General features: G+C 47.8%; 1 protein-coding gene across 2 annotated transcripts; it reads left to right on the top strand.

Annotated features, from left to right (window-relative positions):
• Nucleotides 1–8,285: 8,285 nt before the first annotated feature.
• On the top strand, nt 8,286–16,078 carry LOC122377365. 2 transcript variants are annotated; one of them, XM_043357297.1, is made up of 8 exons: nt 8,317–8,741; nt 9,751–9,899; nt 10,224–10,867; nt 11,503–11,690; nt 13,247–13,432; nt 13,661–13,854; nt 14,122–14,846; nt 14,904–16,078. In XM_043357297.1, the coding sequence occupies exons 2-8, from the start codon at nt 9,774–9,776 to the stop codon at nt 15,769–15,771; spliced, it is 2,931 nt and encodes a 976-aa protein (XP_043213232.1). In that variant the 5' UTR covers nt 8,317–8,741; nt 9,751–9,773; the 3' UTR covers nt 15,772–16,078. The 2 variants fall into 2 exon arrangements, with proteins under 2 accessions (XP_043213233.1, XP_043213232.1); XM_043357298.1 differs by having other exon boundaries at nt 8,286–8,741; nt 14,122–16,078.
• Nucleotides 16,079–20,800: the final 4,722 nt, after the last annotated feature.

Below are 20,800 nucleotides of genomic sequence, written 5' to 3'. Positions count from 1 at the left end.
TGACCCGACCTGGTCTAAACGCTTAACGACATCATCTGTGATCAAAACTAACACGATATTCGTGATCAGCACCCCGGGAAAACCCCTTAGCAGCCACACTTTACGACTTTCTAACAGGCCCGATATTCCCGATTTTTGGGTCATTGACCTGACCTGGAAGGTCAACTGATGACCTAGAACCTTAACCCTCGCCGGCACAGGCTATTTTGCGTCCTTCAACGGCACAAGAGGGGGGGGGGCTGGTACGACCCCCCCCTCGCGTTTGGCCCGTGATCGAGCTAGAGCTTCGGGAAAAAAACGAGCGAGCTGCCCGTCACGAGAGAAAGCCGATGATACCCAATTTTAAGGTCCTAGGTCATCGGGTGACCTTCCAGGTCAGGTCAATTACCCGAAACCGGGAAAATCGGGACCTGTTAGAAAGTCGTGAAGTGTGGCTGCTGTGTGGTTTTCCGGGATGCTGATCACGAATATCGTGTTAGTTTTGATCAGAGATGATGTCTTTAAGCATTTAGACCAGGTCGGGTCAGGTCAGGTCAGGTCAACCGGTAGGGGTTGTGACGGGTATTCGTAATACGTGTCAACCGCCTCTGACAGCTTCGTAACATGTTACGAAGCCACCAAAACTACTTCGCAAATGTTCAAATGGTTGCTAAACTCGAATTCAGCTCCAAAAACTAGCCTAGAAACATGTAAAACTCGAAAAAGTGAACCGAGGTCACCCAAGGTCACCAAAGGTCAATGACCTGACCTTACCTTCAGGTGACCTTGACACCCACCCTAATGTATGGGAGCAACATCAAATCACATATTTGAACGTTTGAAACCACGAAAAGCTTGCAAACGCGCGGCTAATGCGAGCCGACATACGCCGAATCGCGATTCCGGCCAAACATGATCTCGGAAAAGAGGTTACAGGTCAAAGGTCATTTGGGTCAGGGTCATGAAATTTTCAGGGTAGGTGTAAAATTGATCAATGCGAGGGTACTGAAAGTTTCGTCGCGATCGGCCGCTTTCTACGCGAGTTATTCGCGAAAAACCTTAGGGGGTTGCATCAACCCCCCTGTTCCGGCGAGGGTTAAAACTGGGTATCATTGGCTTCCTCTCGTGACGGGCAACACGCTCGTTTTTTTACGCGAAACTCTAGCTCCATCAGGGGCCAAACGCGAGGGGGGGTCGTACCAACCCCCCCCCCCCCTTGTGCCGTCGAAGGACTCAAAATGGCCTGTGCCGGCGAGGGATAATGCATGGGATAAACATCATGTCACATGTTTGAACGTTCAAAACCACAGAAGACTGCAAACGCGCGGATAATGTGAGCCGACATATACCGACACGATTCGGGCCAAACATGGTCTCAAGAAATAGGTCACATGTTAATGGACCTTTGGGTCAGGGTCATGGGATTTTCAGGGTAGGTGTAAAATTGATTAACTCGAGGGTACTGAAAGTTTCGTTGTGATTAGCCGCTTTTTGCGCGAGTTATTCACGAAAAACCAGGGGGTCCGTTTGACCCCCCTATAAATGCGAAGGTTAAGCTACTGGATAAATGCGGAAGGAATATTGACGAGGATATCTATCTTCTTGATATCACCGGATATTGATCCATCATATTCCTTACTGAATATGTTAATTAGGTACATTTAGGGGTGACACTCTCAACAAAACATACCAGCCAACGTCTGTGCATAATCTGGCTACACTACACTACTACCTTTGGTTTGCCCTCTACGAATAAAGTCGTGCCAAATCTGGAAAATCTCCACTGTGCAATGTTGGATAATGAAGCCAGCATATGCCTTATGTATGACTGACTATTATATGTAGGTAGGCGTTTGAGACTGGCAATCTATTTCGTAGTCCTGCGGACGACCGTTTATCCAAAATACCGTCCTTCGGCAAGCTGCTTGAAACGGCTGTGTCACCAACCATTGCAATGGTGCCGAGATATGCAAGACACTGATCAGAAGACGTGTCACTCTTCTATGCGGTCGGTTTACGCAATATGAAAAAAAAACAGTGGCTGACGGTCACTAACCAAAACGCTTATTAAACGGAAAAATAATGGTAGAGCTTGCAGGACATCTCTGTTCAGCTGTTGCGTCACTTGTCCTAAAATACATAAAAAAACCTGCGTGAGGTAAGCGTTCCGATGGTGATCTCCACTGGCGGATCCAGCTCCGAGTTTTTTTTTTTTTTTGGGGGGGGGGGGGGTAAACATTACAATTTAGTGGTTCTTTCCATGCACCGTACCTATATAGACGTAATGCACCGTACATAGACGTGAAGTTAAAATTATCCCGATTGGGAGGGACAATTTGCCCTATTTGCCCTCCCCTGGATCCGCCACTGGATGAGATCACTGATCTCATGTGGAATTTATCGGTAAGTGTTGTCGCTTCATATGTGGCGGTCACTAAGGTGAAGTCCTACTTTTATGGTGCATACATACACCAAGAGCTGAATGATTGACCTCGACCGCCTTGAAGACGATGCCCATGCCTCAAAGCTCTTTTTCTCAAGCCATTGTGACAATAGTCAAACAAACATTAGGGGAGAGTGGGGTGGGTTGTATCAGTTTTCACTCCGAGACCCATAACCTCGTAACTATCCGTGATAAACTCATTATTTCCATACCATCCCCTTTCTTGATTCTTCTGCTTTTTTGTGCAAAGTAACTTTTCCGCTACCTCTACCAGTTTTTCTTCTACGGTCTGCCGAATAGAACAATGTTTTTGATACAACTTGCCCCATGGCTTGGGTGAGTTGTATCACATGGTGGGGTAATTTGTATCACTATTTCACGTTTCAGGGAGTGTGCTTGCTACTGGTTTTGAACATAACAACAACATTGAATGGGGTTAATACAATGTATAGGTATGCTCAAAGGCTTAACTTTTATTAGACCAAACTTAGGTCAATGCAATCCGAACGAAACATCAACAGACCAGACGCAAAAGTGGCCCGTTAACCCGCGAGTTGCTGGGGGGGGGGCGTTAAACGCCCCCACTTTTCTCACCGGGCCATAGCATAAAAACGGCGCGCCGCAGGCGCCCCAAATTTTGGGTACCTGCAGGGAATTGATTGCAGTTTATTGTGACAAAGTTTCAAAAAAATCGGTCGGAAATTTTTTGAGATATCGAGGTTTTAGTGACGTCATGGTTTCTGAGTTTTCGACCAAAAACGGCATGTGTTCAAAAAATCATATAAAATCACAGAATAGACATACAGACATGCCGTAAACGCCATTAGACTGCCAATAGCATGGACAATCAAATGGCTATCTTCGATTATTGATTATCGTTCCGCATTTTCCAAAATCTTGAACTGAATCTTGGCAATTTCTCGTGACTACTTAACGACCATGATACATGTATTTCTTAAATTGAACTTTTTTAGACAAACACGCACACATATGATAAAATGAATGCCACCATCGTGTTCTACGCCCCAAATTACCCTTAAAACATGTGTCACAGGCTGCGAATATCAGTTTTGATTTTCGGGGATATGTGCCTGCCCGGTTGACCTGACCTTGACCCTGACCTATGCTTGACTGACCCCTGCATGGAGCTGACACTCTTGTAGGCCTTATACGATGGATTGTGCACCGTTTGGACAGAGTTTATGACGAGAGGCGCCCATTGCGAAGTCCTGAAGTCCATGCTACTGAAAGCCCGATTTCAGGTGTTTGACCTGACCTTGACCCGACCTGTGACCTCAAAATTCAACTTAAAAGTACTCATCTGAAGCGTCTTGTCGCGTTCTTCCGTTTGCCGCCTCGTGCGTTTCGCTGCGCCTATTGGTTCTCGAGTTATCGGCTGGGGGCGTTTAACGCCCCCCCCCCAGCAAACGGTGGGTGGCGAAATACCCCAGCAACTGCCGGGTGAACAAAGAAGCCAACACATTGTGCCGAAATGGAACGAGCATTGACTAGCTACCTACAAACGCGAGCCAGGGCTTAGCTTTCGCGATCAAAAGCAACATACCCATACATACATACATACATACATACATGTTACAACATATAGGTACCCCACCCGGCTCTGATACAACATGTACCTAGCCGCCATCTTGGAAAAATCATCCTCGTGCTAAAAAAAAAACAGCGGACAGCTGGAGAAATCCGTTTTCACTCACGCAGCCTTAGAATCTACCCTCACCACCACTACGGAGATCTTTCAAATTCGTGCACATCTAAATGCCCAAAACACACATTTTCTTGCAACTTATTTTTTTTTAGAATGACATTAAAAACATAAAATCGGCTCTCACCTCGAGACGCGTCCACTCAGCCACAAGACAGAACAGGGAAAGATGGCGCCCGGAAAACCTCGTCGGCTGGTCGTGTCACGAGCGCCATCCATTGGATAAGTGTGGCACAATTCGCCCTGATACAACTTGGACATGATACAACTCTCCCCGCTCTCCCCTACCTGAGTAGAATTCATCTATCCCTTCGTGCGCTCATTTTACAACTCTTCTAAAATGTGCACAAAAACGCGATACATTCGCCTACCGTGGGAAAGCCATCGCCCATCCCTCCACATCCTCTTATGTGTCGCAACTAAGCACAACTATGGTGAACATCTCCACTTCATAGTGCACTGTTTGCACTGAATCGATAGAAGATATTCGAGGCGGCGAAGTTGCTAAAACGCTCCGAGCAGGGTCCAAGCCGCGATGTTGGGGGCTGAGAATCGGTCTTCAGATAACATTCGTGGATTATCTTCCATCGCGAATATCGGGTTAAGACAAAGGTGGATGAGAAGAGATAGGGACTGAAGGTTGTGTGCCACATTCAGTTGAATGTCGCGCTCGCGAAAGTCTCGGTAGCTTCCAACGTTAGCATGCCAGAAAAAGGCTTGAATATGTGAACCTCATATCACATCCAAAGATATATGCGAAAACAGCGTGCCAATAGGCTGACATTCTGGGAACCACATTGTCTCTGTAAGTCACCCATAAGACCGTAAAGATATGTCATTGCTTTGAAGTGATGCGTTGCGAAACGAAAGTCCACGCAAGTAAGGCATTTGGGCGTCAAATGTCTCCAATTCTACGTTGACAGGTCACGGTTGTCGTAAATTTTGTGGAGTGACTAAGCTCTGTCTGTACACCAAGCAGAATACTACTGTAGCTTCGCATTTGGGACGGCGCCAGGCTCTGGCTCAGCCCAAGACAGCGCGATCCGACGCGACGACGACGCGATCCGAACGGGCCTCGGCGTAAGTGGTTTAATGCAGCGTATAGATATTCCAGCGACCGGCAGATAGAATAAGAGCAGAGTAACAACAACTGTCCCATTAAACAGTCGCAGCCTGAGAGCGTTTCAGGGCAACAGAGTGCGCCTGAGTTCAGAAGCAGCAGAGGCATTCATATATGAAGTCGGCAACTGTTTCGGTGTACATAGATCCTAGACCTTAGCCCTATGTACCTATAGATCGCTAATAATTAGCATTTGAGTTTGTCACAGGAAGTCGACAGAGTCGAATCAGTCTGACGGAGACGACATACTTTAACCCTCGCCCTGGCAGGGGGGTCGATGCGACCCCCCCCCCCCCTAAGGTTTTTCGAAGATAGCGTAAAAACGGCGGCGCGCAGCGCCGCCAAATTTGGCACAGCCTATGGGGCAACCTTTTTACATATGACCTGAAAATTTCAGGTCCGGGTGACCTTGGGTTAGGTCACCAGGTCAGAAAAACCGGTACAAGGTCATGGTCAAATTTCAACTTTCTTTTTGCACCTGTACAACTCACAGTTTTCGACTGATTTCCTTCAAACTTTCAGGATGTGCTAAGTTCACCGAGTTGTATAACATATAGTTCGGGTTTTTTGAGGTCACTGACCTGAGGTCAGTTAGAGGTCATTGCGTCGTAATGTTAAGCCTATGGGAAAATACTAAATTCGGAAAATACTGGAGATATCTGCTTCGTTCTATCACTTTTGTGCTTTGAAACCACATTACTTAACAGCAGGTCACTTGGTGCTTCTTTGTTTGGTGTACTTATCCATGGGTCAGGTCAAATGAGGTCAACTGAGGTCAAATCACATTTTTTTCCAATAACTTGGCACATAATGACGCTAGAGCTTAAAAAATGGTGTCATTGTGTTCCTGGTGATCAGCCGAATCGAATGATATGCGATATGATGCAATTTGGTTAATTTTAACTTAATTAGTTAATTAAAGTTTACTTAAAAATTAAGAAAAACTTTAAGTACACTTAAGCAAGCTAAAAAGTATATCATTCGACGCGCCTTGACGTGCTCAGTTCACTGGTGCTTTTCTTTTTGCCCTATCTTAATTAGATCAAAAGTTATAAGCGAAAAACTTTTGACCTGTTTTTAGCGAAATTTTTACATTTATACCCCCCAAAACCCCCCTAAATATTGACCTAGAAGAACCAAATTTGCACAGGGGCGAGAACTCCATGGGGTCCACCTACCTACCAAATTTGGTGTTTCTAGGTGCCATAGGAGCCAATCGCGAGGGGGGGGGGGTCGCATCGACCCCCCCCCCCTGCCAGGCCGTGTTATGAAAAAGGCCCTGCCAGGGCGAGGGTTAAAAAGTATGTAAGCTTTAAGGAAATTTGTTCAAAACAAAGATGAAGAAATTCGAAAAGAGAAATAAATGTAGACAGATATATGTAATTTCATCGAGGATGTTAATTGACAGATGAAGTGTCAACTGTCAATACAGTGCATACCGATGTCATTGTGACGTGCACTTGGAATGACATCATCAAATGTAATTCCTACTAACTTGACCAGCTGCAAAAATATCTTGGTGTAAAGATAACATACAATAAGTGGGTATTCAAAAACGTTACTCTTATTTCCGACATTTGAGCGTTATTGGTAACAAATAACCAGCCAGAGTTGCTTGCGAGTGATTGTGCTGCGGTAGGTATAAATGAGCCGCGGGGAACCTATATGAGAGTTTTAAATTTAAAGTTAATTAGGCATTGTGTTTTGGGAATAAAGGTGTTTCTTGAACAGCGATTGCCCCACAGAAAACATGCGATTGGCTAAGCCCACGCGATACATCCGTCCCTTCACATGAACCGCAGTTGGCGACATGACAACTGACCGCAATCCGATCACGGTAAAGTTCTCGATCAGCAGACGGGTGCACAACTGCACACGCGATTTTTATGTTAGAAAGTTGAAAAGTTGTCAACCGAGTCATGTGCTGTTGTAATGCTATTATGCCAATAATTATTGCAAATAATCACCTCATGGGGCTCCTGCATTTGTGCCTTTACCAACCTACCTATCAGCCGCAGCAGGGACACAATAGGTCGGTAGGTGGCAAGTGAATCAATTTTTGTAATGAATTTGTCGAATATATTTAAAATACGGATGGATGAACCTTGCGGCCACACTAACCAGAGCATCCGACCACAAGGCAAGCATGCAATGTTTAAATTGCATGGGAATTTGTTCAGACTGTTTTAATTATGTTGACAACTGTTCTGAAACGTGTGTTAGTTCGGGGACCGTGCAATGTTAGCGGTTGTTAATTGATTTAAAGCTGTTGGTCAGAAACGGATGATGACCCAGTGCACTCCTTGGCTTTTCATTTTGCCTTGAGTGCGTGAATACATAGTTGCCAGCGAAATACATGACCCGGTGACGTCATCTCAAGAACGTTATAAAATAAAAATAATGAACTTCGAGCACTAGGTATTCTCGTAAACCATAGACCTGTCACCAGACCGGCTGTGTTATATTCATTCATTCATATTTATTTCGCACCAAACATTGGCAAATTTCTAACAGCTGTTTACAATCCCCAGCAGTGATAAAAACCGTCGCGTGTCTGCACAGAGCTGGTCACAGGGGTACATCCCCCGGTGGAATGGGGCAGGTCAGCAGCCATAGAAGGCGACGCGAAGCCTGGCTGCTGTCTCTCAACAAAAACCGAATACTGTCCGCCAGTCCGTCTGGAGCGCGCGATGGCGTCACCCTGTGGCTGCGCCTACATGACCGTCCGGCAGCTACCTCAAGCACGGCAGAGATGTCGAGCTCAGGTCACAGGGGTCACATCCTGCGGTGGGATGGGGTATTCGAATAAAACATTATAAAATATATAGATTCGAATAAAATATGCTTAGTACGAAAACAATAGCATTGAAAATTGAGGTCCCAACTCTGTCCCAACCATGTCCCAACCATGTCCCAAGGCCCCATTCGATAGTGCGAAGGACAATGCAAGCTGTCAGTGACACACCCAAGAAGGCACGAGAAGCTGAAACATTGAAAAATTCAACAAACGTTTTTGGCGTTTTTGGCTTTTCTGCGGCAGTTGTCCGTTGATGGCGTTTCCAGCAAGCTTATATGCTTGTATTGAACAGTTAAGAACTAAATTCTGTTGAGCTTTAGATCCGGCTGCAGGATAGGATAGTTTTAAACTTCTCATGAAGTAACTTACTTGATGAACTTCCGGTTAGACTTCGTTGGGGATCTTTATACCGTAAGTCCCGTAAAGGAATGGTCGCCGAACAAATGTGTGACAAGCTCCGATTGAAGTTACAGAATTGCATTCATACTTTGATGCTAATCTGTTCATGGTGGCAGCACTGCATATCAATATACACGACAAAATAAAATAAGCAGCAAAAATGAAATAGTGGTGAAAATCAAGGTCAAAGCGTTTTTATAAAGCTTTGAGGTTGAAAATGTATGTTTGAAGACGGACTAAGTATTTGCTACTACAAGTTCGAGATAACTGCATACCCAGGGTGAGTGCTTTTTTGATGCAACAGCTAGGCCTATGCAGATACACCTATCTACCGAATCTCGTCAGGGACACCGTAATTTCAACTTGTTAAGATATTAATCATAGGAAATGTGATTATCCTGCTCATTTCAAAGCTTATTTGGACAATCCACTTTCTTTCCCTCCAAATTTTCTAAAGGATAACTATTGAACCTGACCACCAAAGGTTCATTAAACCTTCATTTTCGGCGAATGTGCGCACGGATGGACATTGAAAAAAGACGTTTAGTAATGCACCGATAGAATCGACCTAAAGTCAAGGCCTTGGTCAAGATCATTAAAAGTAATTAGAATGTTCAAAAATCAAAAATGGATACTAACTATCAATACCTATGTATATACTACCTATGTATAGGCTTTTCCAAATAGCAAGGCAAATATATATTGTTTCTCTCAAATCTGGACAACGAGAAAATGAACCGTGTTGCGATAACTACGGAAAGCTGCAACGGAAGTTCGAAAATGTAGCCAAATGAAGTACAGAACATGACAAAAAGCGGCTGATGCCTACCATTGTTTAAAATGGAATTGACCTGACGATGCACATAGTGCTATTCTATCATTTTTGACTGCATTTTAGATGTTATGTTCGTGTCCTCCACAAAATACATCCACGCTGGGCGGGAAGCGTACGTGTAACATCTCAGCATTTGACCTCCTTTACACTCCTTTACCTCTCTGAAGGGTGGTGAACCGTGTAGGGAGAGGGACCCTCTTACGCGTCCCTTAAAGGACTCCCTAAACCGTGTTAAGGACTCCCTTAGGGACTCCCTTACGCGCGGCGTGGGGTCCGAGAATGTCTGGAAGCGGGTAGATAAAAGTAACAGAAATTAACGACTTACATAACTGTCCGTCGTTAATCGTTTACTGTATACCTACCTATGATTTGCTTGGGTATGTGCAAAACGCTCTGTGTTATGTTATGTGCATGTATGATGCCATCTGTTCACCGGAATTTTGTCCACTGCCAGGTACAACATTAAGCACAAACGATATGGGATGTTTCACGGAGTTTCTCGGACACTGCATACGTCTGATATTTTTACTCTTCTTGTTTCACTTCCTCATGGTGGTTCTGATTACGACGCACGAAATGTACAGCGACAGAAAAATAATTCAGGTATGTAAAATCGAAATGTAGCTTTACTACAGCATCCAATTGACTGTCAACTAAGTCTTGGAATGCGTATCTAGAACAATCACGTAGGAATGCGATTACTTTTTATGCTATTGATTGAGAGGAGTAAAACAACTGAACGCGAAAGCAACAAACATGCAAAACAGACGCTTCAACATAATCGGCCAAGCGATTTGCGCAAAACACATCGATACAATTCTGATACAGACGTTCTTCTACTAACGATTTACATTCCTATAAATATTTAAGTGCGGTATGATTGTCGGGAGGACAGAGCTGACCGCCACAGCTGCACGGCGTTTGCAGGTGGACGTGAGACAGGACAGGGTGACGGTGAATGAAGTGGACATCACGCTGTGCCCCACGCCGCCGCTCAACTACACCCGGCTGCTGGAGGTGGGCCACACGTACCGCGCCGTCGCCCACCGGCTCGAGGGCGAGCTGTTCGAGAACATGACCGCGCCGCGGGGGGTCGGAGCCGTGTTCGCAGATATGAACCGCTGTCTGCAGCGCAGCCAGGTGATGAAGCCCACCGAGGACCTGCTGGACAGAATCGATGTGGCCGTCTCAGTGGGCTGCGTGGGCCACCAGGCTGAGCAGATGGCAAACAGCCACAATAAAACCACGACCGAGTATCTCAGGCATCTGGTCATCGAACACTCGTATCGCCTGCTCGCTGACTACTTCGAAAGGAAAGACGGCCTAAATTTTTATTACTCCCATAAAATATTCAAAGGGATTGAGTACCTGAAGTGGGACAACCTGTCTACGTTTGACTTCCTCGAAAGAATCGCCATCAAACCGGCCAAGATTATCAAGATTAGGCCGAGATTCAACTCCAGCTGGATTATGACAGAGATTCACACACGCCACGCGCCCAGCTGTGCGCGGTACCGCGTGCGTCTGGACCCGGACCAGGACGTCTTCAGGGCCACGTTTGACATTGAAGGGTAAGTTTGGCTACGCCCACCCTTCTTGATAATGGAAGCAGTTGCCTCCGCCTTCCAGACGCCCTGAGCGGGCGCCGATACTGTACGGCACACTACACACGCGCTATGTCCTTCCTGTGTTATTAGGGGCTCATAAAACGCACGAGCATAGGTACAGGTCTCGCGAGATGAAGCAGTAGGTTTTGCACATTTACATTTCCGATTATATCTCAGAAACTAATCGATCTACGATGAAGCCATTTTACACGATCATGGCCGGCTTGTTACCCAACAAGTCGATCGCATCTTCAACACTTAAAAGCTTAAGACGACGAAGATATAGCCTGAAGTACACTAAATTTTCTACGTGCAAAACCTACCGCTAAAACCCGCGAGACCTGTACTTACTGTACTTAGGATTGCAGCCACACACGTGCAGCATTCGACTGCACAGGGTGGAAGGATCCCAGTGCCTAGAGGGTTGCAAAATGTCGGTAAGGGCTAAACGAAAAGAAAGGGAAAGAAGAGGACTGTAGCTGCACCTTCCAGCCATGCAACCCTTCACCCCCTTCTCCCAGCACCGTCTAACCACAATTACTTCCTGCCTGTGGCCTTCCTCCATTTTCTACCACCTTCCCCGTCCACTCTTCTCACAGCACGGTGTGCCAGGAGTCGCTATCCAACACGGCTGACCTGTGGAGACGGGACTTCTGCCATTCCGATGAGGGCGTGGGCCTGCTGCTACGAGCCACTGCCGCGCAGGGCTACCGGGCGCTGGGCGGCCTCTTCCAGCGTCCGCCTCTCTGGCTGCCCCTGGACCGCTCCAGTGTCATCGAACTGGTCGGTCAGTGGGGGCCTATTAGGAGGATGTCGTGACGCAAGCTATGCCTAGCGTGGGTAGGGAGGAAGGGTCTGACTTATGACCCCCCGCTATTGACTACTGAGGCTGCATAGGCAAGATATGTGCATACATACAAGCATAAGTACACATTAACGTCCATAAACAATTAAGGTTGGAGCCTAAAGACCATAAGCCTGTAGTGTGCAGCATAAGTGATTGCTTCATGTCTGACCTTGGGATTACACTTATGACATAAGTGATAACTTCATGCCGCTTTTAAATTAGTTTTGAAGCGAACGTCGCCTGCCGTTTGAATTTCTTCACCACATAACACCTATAAGTTCTTTTGGAGTAAGACTTGTAAACAATCTCATCCGGGACCCTTTGTAGCTGCCACCGTCCGCCGTCAGCACCATTATGCTATCCACCCGATACGATACCCCCAGCGAGTAAACATCCATCCCCACAAGTCGACAAACATGAGCATCACGTACACAGTGCACTGCCGGGTACGTCCGTATGCAGCGGCTGCTCCCGTGTGACGGACGTCTCAATCCATCTGTCCGCCGACGGGTAGGGTGGTGATCCGATGAGTAATGTGTCCGGCTACTGAGCATTGTCAGCCCGTCCGGCCAAGCCGAGCCGTCCACCCGGGATCATCGCCCACCTACACAGGGGATGATATCAGCTACACGATCGATCGCGCCTCCCGACAGCGCCTCCTTCTATAGCGTGACACTGCAGGTGGGATGGCACAAACCATACGCGATTTGTTTGATGCGCTAAAGCCGAATAATTTCGTGCACCGCTGTTCATGTTGGCAAAATATTTACCTTTGGCCAAAATTCTTATTTTTGCAATTATCTATGTTTCACTCACTTGTGATACCTTGCTTATACTTTACATATGAGATGACGACATGTTGCGCAATTTATCGTCCGTTTTTTAAGACAAAATTTAAGATACATGTATGCCTAAAAAACAAATTACGGACAATTAATTATTTTAAGAAATCTGCTTCCCTTAATTTTTCAAATCTGATGCCTACGGATCAGAATAGTTAAACAATTGCGATAATTGATTACCAGAAAGGTTTACTCAAATGCGGCCTTTCATTGATACCTAAATATCAGGTTTCATGCTTATCAGCTTTGTTTCTCGGTCTTTGAAGCTAACATATTTGAGAAGTTCTAACAAAATGCTGGGGGACATCATTCTGAGAGCTTCAAATAACCTTTTTAGTTGGCATAAAATACCCCGCGCAAAAGTCCACTTTGAGCCAAATCTGAGATGAGGCCTATGGTGGCATGTAGGCCTATGGTGGCACAAACACAAGCTAAGCTAAAAGGCCTCGTACGTTGAAAGTACCCATTGACGACTTGGGTTCTCCCACAGTTACCCTTATAGGCCGTGTTGGTCATGGGAGCCCAAATCAATCCAATAAAGGAGCCGCAATGTTTTGAAAAGGTCCCAATACGAGCTATCTTATGGGAATCTCACACCAAAGTGGATAAGTGACACTGGCCCTGGCATTTTGACTCTAATCTTCTTTCTTATAGCTTCCAAGAAGAAGAGGGACGCCAATTTTTGCAGCAATCGTCGCGATCAGGGCAGTCGTCAGCAGTGCCTGCGATCGTGTCTGATTGACTCGGCGCTCGGCCAGATAGACTGCATGTTTCCGTGGCTGGAGAACACCGATGAGGGCAGCACTACCCCACAGCTGCCGTACTGCAACACGTACAAAAGTGAGGGACGATTGGGACATGGAGGACACAGGGGTCGGGAGAGAGAGAGAGAGAGAGAGAGAGAGAGAGAGAGAGAGAGAGAGAGAGAGAGAGAGAGAGAGAGAGAGAGAGAGAGAGAGAGAGAGAGAGAGAGAGAGAGGAGAGAGAATCAGACAGAGAGATAGACTGAGGAAGCGAACTGCGAGACTTACTGCCCGAGCACTCAGCAGCATGCGGTGATCGTTCCAGGCGCCGCCGATGCGCTGGCGATCTCGGACGGTCTGCTAGACCACCCGGAGAGCTCGCCGTGCTGGCAGCACTGTCCCGAGGACTGCTCGGAGCTCGAGGTGGACACGACGCTGGCCGGACAGGTGGAGCAGCCAGCCGCCGACAGTCAGCGCACCATCAGCATCCTGCTGCACGCCGACCTGGCCCATACCACCGTGAGAATTGACGGGATGGTCGTGGAGATAAAGAGATGAAATCGGAGTAGTTCAGAGCTGGGTGGACAGCTTAAGTGGTGATGGCGTTAGGGCCGTCTGCGGGTGATTTCATTGTCCTGTTGTGTGAATACTGACGTTCTGATACAAATATGTGTTCATAAAACCAGAACTTCAACATCAGTGAACATCAAAGCTACAGTTACACTATAGTTTCACCCTGCCATGAAGCATGCGCTTTTCTCACCTTCACTGCTCCTTGTGTCGCAGACGGCGATGGTGGAGGTGCCCAGTCTGACGCAGTGGCTGGCAACTGTGGCCAGCGTAGTGGCTTACCACAGCGGCGTCAGCTTGCTCTCCCTCACCCAGTGGCTGCTGGGGCTGACAATGTGGCTCGGTGGCGCGCGGCGGTACCTCGGCGCCCTGCGACCCATCTGCGTGGCCGACCTGTACCTGGGTCGGGCGATGCGCCGTGCACGCGTAGCCTACCGCTGGATCTGGAGACCGCAGCCGGAGCGGCCCTGGCTGCGACCCGTGAAGGGCAGGCCGCGGCCCGACACTCTGTGTAGCTCGCTGCTGCCAGTGACCATAGGGCAGCCGGCCGAGCGGCGTCCGTTCTGGAGGTCGGTGCTGGCCGAGCTGGACTCGGAAAGCGAGAGTGACACGGAATCGGTCAAGGACGCAAAGGACGCCGTGGACCTGCATGGTCGGCTGGTCCGGCTGCGCGCCAGCGTACTCGAGTTCCTGCGCGGCTGCTGCGGCCAGGCGGCCGAGCAAAAGGTACTGAAGGAGATCGAAGCCGAGCTGGCCATGGAAGAGGAGCTCGACCAGCTGGCGGAGATGGTCTCCTCCAACGGGATCGTCTTCCCGACGTCCTCGTCACTACAGCGGCAAAGTATCTACAGTCACGGGAGGCGCGGTGGGCGGCACGGCAGCCACCGCCCGAGCATGATGCCCAGTGGCAGCAGGCACTCCTCGCGCGGCCAGAGGCTGCTCTCGGCGCTGGGCGGGGTCGGCGCCAACGCCTCCCGGTACAGTCCGACCGGCCACCACTCGCACGGCGCGTCCGGCCACCGCCGGCTGAGCCTCATCTCCCAGGCGTCCGGTCGGCGCAGCTCCGTCCACCGGCCCAGCTACGTGCCGGGCGTGGAGGGCCCGCCGTCCACCCATCACAGACCCAGCTCGCCCGATCGACACTCACCGCACGAACACCAGCGCGCGGCGCGCGGACACCGACCGTCTGCGGCGGAACACAGCCGCAGTCAACGGCCCTCGTTCTTTGACATGAGTCGCGGCGGTCACAGGTCATCCGTGTTCGACGTGGAAGGAAACCGACGGCCCTCGTCGTTCAGCATGGATAGTGGCCACCGGCCGTCATTTTACAGCATGGGAAGTGGTCACCAGCCCTCCATGCGTCAGATGCGCGGCGGGATACCTTCGTTCCATGAGGATGTTCGATCTCGCATGTCTTCTCTTGTTGGTGATAAACGGAGTCACATCCAACCTTTCCCTGAAGACAGGCATGGTCGCAGACCTTCTGCCTACGATCGAAGCCCTCCGGGAGGCCAAAGGCTCCATGAAGAAGGACGTGGGCCATCGCAACATCGACGACCTTCGCACTACGACAGTGGCAACGACCACATACCGCCGCCGCGCGATGATTTGGAGCACGGTCGAAGATCGTCGCACTATGACGAAGCCCACGGCCGCAGACCATCTCATTATGACGACGGCCGCAGACCATCTTTCTATGACGATGGCCGTAGACCATCCTTTTATGATGACGGCCGCAGACCATCGCACATGCGGGGTCGCGGGCCCGGTCGTGGTCGAGGTCGAGGGCGTCCTGGTCGCGGTCGCGGTCGCGGTCGAGGATCAGGCCGTGGCACCAGACCTTCGATCTCGCCCGATGATGCGTAGAAGCAGGAGGGACATCGATGATTGGCTACTGGCTGGCGTGCAATACGATATGAGTAAACAGAAAAGCAAAGCGACAAGGCCCCCAGGTCGGCAATCAACGGAATGCAATACACTCTTGAGTGAGGTAGAGGAACGTGTTCACTCTGTTATTGAGTTATGTGTGAACTTTGTGATATGTTTGCAAATATTGCTCGTTGCTCATGAGCCAGGTCACTGTTTACTCTATTGTTGTTTTTTGCCGGTTGGTTTGCTGACGATTGCTTTCGTTGTCGTGGTGAACTGAATTGAATACACACACCGGAAGCAGTGGTGTAGACATTGAAACTTGCGTGGGGAACGGCTTTGTCATTTCGAACACTATTTTGCTTACCTAAGTTAGTACTTAGCCAAAATGAAAAAACTTCTGGTCACTGGCCACCAGAAGCTTTTGCTTTGCGGTAGGCATGCACCTGAGGCGCAAACATTCCGCACGGACGTAACCTTGAGGTGGTATTTGACGCGACCCGCGTCACATTTCAAGTCAATCAAGCGCCACGAATGGAAGTGTTCGGCTTTGTCCGATCATGAGTAGCATGCAAAACATGTCATGTCCTTGCGGCTCAAACAAATCCACTCCGTCGGGCATGGCGGCAGCGATGCCAATGTGTCGCATCCATTGTCTCCCTGACATAGCTATTTACGGGTGCGTCAGCCGGAGCAGAGGCTCTGTTTTGACGTCCGGAGCATCAGGTATGCAAATCTCTCATGCAAATATTAACCTTTGCTTCGAAACACTCATCGTTTTTCTTGATGCTTCCATAAGTCTACCGCTCCTTTTATATAAAACACACCTAACAGCGATTGCTCAAATGTTTTTGGTCTTGGTAGTATTTTTTTCGACCAGACTGGACTATCAAAGTGGCAAATATTCCAATGAACTCAAAATGGGATATTTAATTTGATTATATGTGACACCACCTACCAAGATCACCTTCTTTGCCTGCGTTCAATGGCAGGCAATGATCTCAGACTGACCTTTCCAAAAACCAATTCAAAGCATAAGTATGTTTATCATTCGACGCACCTAGACCTCTCAATATCGTCTGAACAAAAGCATTGTTATGTTACCCATTTTGCCGAAAGTTATCGCCAAACGTGGGGTCTCAATCTTTGAATGCTTGACTTGACTTCAAAGGTCACCAGCTCACCTGATACCTAGAATTGGTTACCATTCACTCCGTCTCGTAGCGGTCTGCTCGCCCATCTTCAAGAGATAAAACAGGCAGCGGTGACAAGGCTCATACTTATTCAGAGCTTACATAAAGTACGATAGGTTCGACGAAAATAAAAGCATAACACCGATCTGGTTAGAACCATGAGTGCCAGTAGAGTTCCAGTGGTCACGAGGCGAGCTTTGTCCCAATGTGCTCAATGCTCATATACGCTGGTGGAGACGTGGACACCTTTTGGACAATTGCAAACAGGTCATGAAATAGCACAACACAGAATCTCAGCTGAATCGCTTTTTTGTCATCCGCCTTTACTTGGAAACAGAACGGCTCGGTTGCGGGAGCAGGACCATACTCTGGGCAAGGCCTCAGCAGGATTTACAGACAGCCACTGTGTATACCGGAACACGAGGCGGTTGTACATATTTGCCCGCCCTTGACCTGTCTATCGCCGTTTATGGGACCGGTCCTCTGTGAGCAATGAGTTGTCAAAATCGATCGGACCCTTTGACCAGATCGATGACATGTGTAAGGAGTCAACTGTAGATCCAGTGTACTCACAGTCTTTGTGTAGAGTGTCGATGCATTGGGATCCATGGCTCCTGGTAACGCTCCTCGGCCTGACCAAGGCAGAGATGGAATCCATGGCCCACGGATCCAGGACCGACAGAATATGAATGCTCAATAGCTCCAATGAGCATACGCGAGATCAATATTTTTAATCCATGTCATTGAGCATGAATTGGGCGAGTATGCCGGCGAGAAGTCCGAAATCCAAGTATAGACGTAGAACAGTGGGCCATTTCAGAGGCAAAGGTCTCATGCTTTTATCGTCAGCATTCAAGCAGAGATGCATGGTTGCTCACTCTAATCATCCCTTCTGTATTTGCTCTGCCATGTATTTTTGGGTACGGAGACCAAATAGACTCAACTCAGCAGCTCGGCTTAGTTCAACCCGACTCATCTGAACGCGTTGGATCGCTGACCTGAAGGAAAGACGGTGACAGCACAGCTCAAAAGACCTCGGCCCTTGCTATTTAGCATCTGAAGCGGTCAACTGCAGTTCTCAGATTACAGCTCAGATGCCAGATGAGGTCGGTGCGCGCGGTGTGTCATTTTTCGCATTGGTGTTTTTGTTAAACGATCCTCTCACACTCCAAGCGATTAATCGATCGAATGTCAATAGCGAGGCTTGCGTAACATGTCCCGTTTAACATTGATACTTGGAGTCAAACCAAACTCACTTTATAGACTGTGATTGCTCTTTTATCCCTCCCTGTCGTCACTGTCACGTGATGGTAAGAGTTTCTGCAGCCCCTGTTTGTCCTCCCGTCTTATCTGGTATTCTGTATGCAGTCATACACGTATACCAGCATTCAACAGCACACAAAACTGCACCCACAAGGGTCGCAAGGTAAGGCTGCACCATCCATCGTGCGCCAGGACAGCCCGTCAGAGTCCTGCGCAGGGACGCTGCCTCCCCCACCGTACTTCCCTCAAGGTCAGACCTCAATGAGATAGATCCTGGCCGCGCACCGGACACTGCCATCAGTATGCGTGGCGTCCCTCCCCGTGAGCTGCACGCGGTGGACCGTTTGGTCAGGGCGGTGGAGGGGAGCGCACGGTCCTCTGCCGCCTGCTGCTGATGGATGAAGCCCCGCCGCTCAGAGGATCCTTCAGATACGGCCGGCAGGACTGTATAAACGGCCCGCCAGCACGACTGCGCCATTGAAACTGAATGTGAATGGCGTGAGAGCACTAAACGTCCGCACCTACCTGTCCTCCCGGCAGAGCCGACAGCATCCGATATCCTTATTAACGAAGGGATAAATCTTCACTTGGTAGTGTCAACTGTCAACGGGTGTTCCTATTTCTTGTTAGGCTTATTTATCAAGGATAAGTATCCAACTGATACTGGAATATATCAGCGTTTTAATTAAATTTATGTTAAAACTGTTAAGAATCATTATTTCTTGAAGGCATATAAATAATGCTACTCCATGCTGATGAATCGAGGGATCGTACATTAGCATATGTATTATGTAATGCCTAATGCCTATTTATGAAGCTGCAAATAACCAAACAAAGTTGTAGAGGGCTGACAACATGAGGCATGGACAACACATTCTTCCTTTCTTTCTTTCTTTCTTTCTTTCTTTCTTTCTTTCTTTCTTTCTTTCTTTCTTTCTTTCTTTCTTTATTCCTCTCTCTCTCTCTCTCTCTCTCTCTCTCTCTCTCTCTCTCTCTCTCTCTCTCTCTCTCTCTCTCTCTCTCTCTCTCTCTCTCTCTCCTCTCTTATCAGTCTCAAAAGCGCATACCTACTCGATGCCTGCACATTCCCATCAAAGAACGAACACTTTGAACTACATCGCCACAACACCAATCAGTAAAAAATCAAAACGTAAAACACACGGACCCCCGATCAAATCCAACTCATCGTGTCATCGACCCGGCTGACCTGCTCTTCCACTTGAGCCCACTCAGCACAAACAGAAGACAATGGCCATATGCAAATATTTCCGACTGAGGCTGCATGCCACCGACAGGAGAGGAGGATAGCTGTCTATCGGAGTGCGGCTGCCTGCACGCGAGTTTGTTTTTGTTGTGCTCAGTGACATCACTAATTAGGGTCATGTCGCTTTGAGCACACCGGGTGTCATGTGGTTCGAAGTTTATCTCACAGTTGGTTCCGCCGGCATATGCATATTCACGGCTCTGATCCGTGGTCATATGTGCAGGTGGGCAGCTTCTGTCAAGCCCAACTCGTTTTTGTTCATGCATGAAAGCCTATACCAGCTGGCATGTCATTCACTTAACTAATGCGTAAGCATGCATTGTGAATTTTCCATTAGCAACAGGGATGAGTGAGTAGGTGACTGCATACATATTATGTAAAGATATCAAGCGGATACCAGCTTTTTGGTATACCAACACCAAACAAGTTGTTTAAATCCTAATGTGTTTGGTATTTTGTTGGTATCATGAACCCTCACTAATGTATATAAAGAGGCTAAGAAGTTGGCAAAAAGTTGGTATTTCCCTCGTGTTTCCAAGTTGGTTTGGTTTCGGTATTTTCCCAGGGTTTTGGTTGGTATTTGGTTTGGTATCGGTATTCCGATTTTCCGTAATTGACATCACTAATACATATGTAGTCCTACCGTTCTTTGTAATTGACTCGCTTAAATTCAGTTTTGTTCAGCTATTGTAAGGCAACAATAAAAAAGTGGACTACCGGCAATATTAAAAATGTATCCTGAATGCTTTGAATGAGTCTAATTTCACTGTTATTTTCTTAGCCATAGATTAAATGGTAGGATATGTAGAAACTGCAGGTAGACGGACCGGGCTCATTGATTTAATGCTTTAATAACTGACGTTAAGTGTATCTTTATGTGACAACTGTAGAAGAGTTTGCATATGATCTGGAGAGGAGCATGACACATATGCAATATGCATATTAATTTAACAATGCTACATACATCATCAACGTCTCGCCCTCAATACAAACAACGCCTCATGAGGACTTAATCAAATAATTGTGAGAATGAGACATTGGCGGAAAAGGGTGAACATGACTTTGATACGACGTCAGCGATAATCGAGAAGTTGTAAACCGGGAACCTTCTGCAAGTCTCGCAAAACACTTACACTTTGGTCACAAGCATTGCAGATAATTCCAAGCTTAGATGTATGGAATTTGTCACAATCGCTGGCGACTATTAATGTCAACGTCGAATGTTCAATAGTGACGGCATCTTAGCGCTGATGGAGGTCATATTTCATCCAGTGATCAGTACCATTTCCCAATTGTCTGCACTCTG

This window comes from Amphibalanus amphitrite, unplaced genomic scaffold, assembly GCF_019059575.1.
Source record: "Amphibalanus amphitrite isolate SeventyFive unplaced genomic scaffold, NRLGWU_Aamphi_draft 000043F_arrow, whole genome shotgun sequence".
In the NCBI taxonomy this organism is placed as follows: domain Eukaryota; kingdom Metazoa; phylum Arthropoda; class Thecostraca; order Balanomorpha; family Balanidae; genus Amphibalanus; species Amphibalanus amphitrite.
The sequence above is the reverse complement of the archived record's forward strand: the minus strand, read 5'-3'. Positions and strand labels throughout refer to the sequence as shown.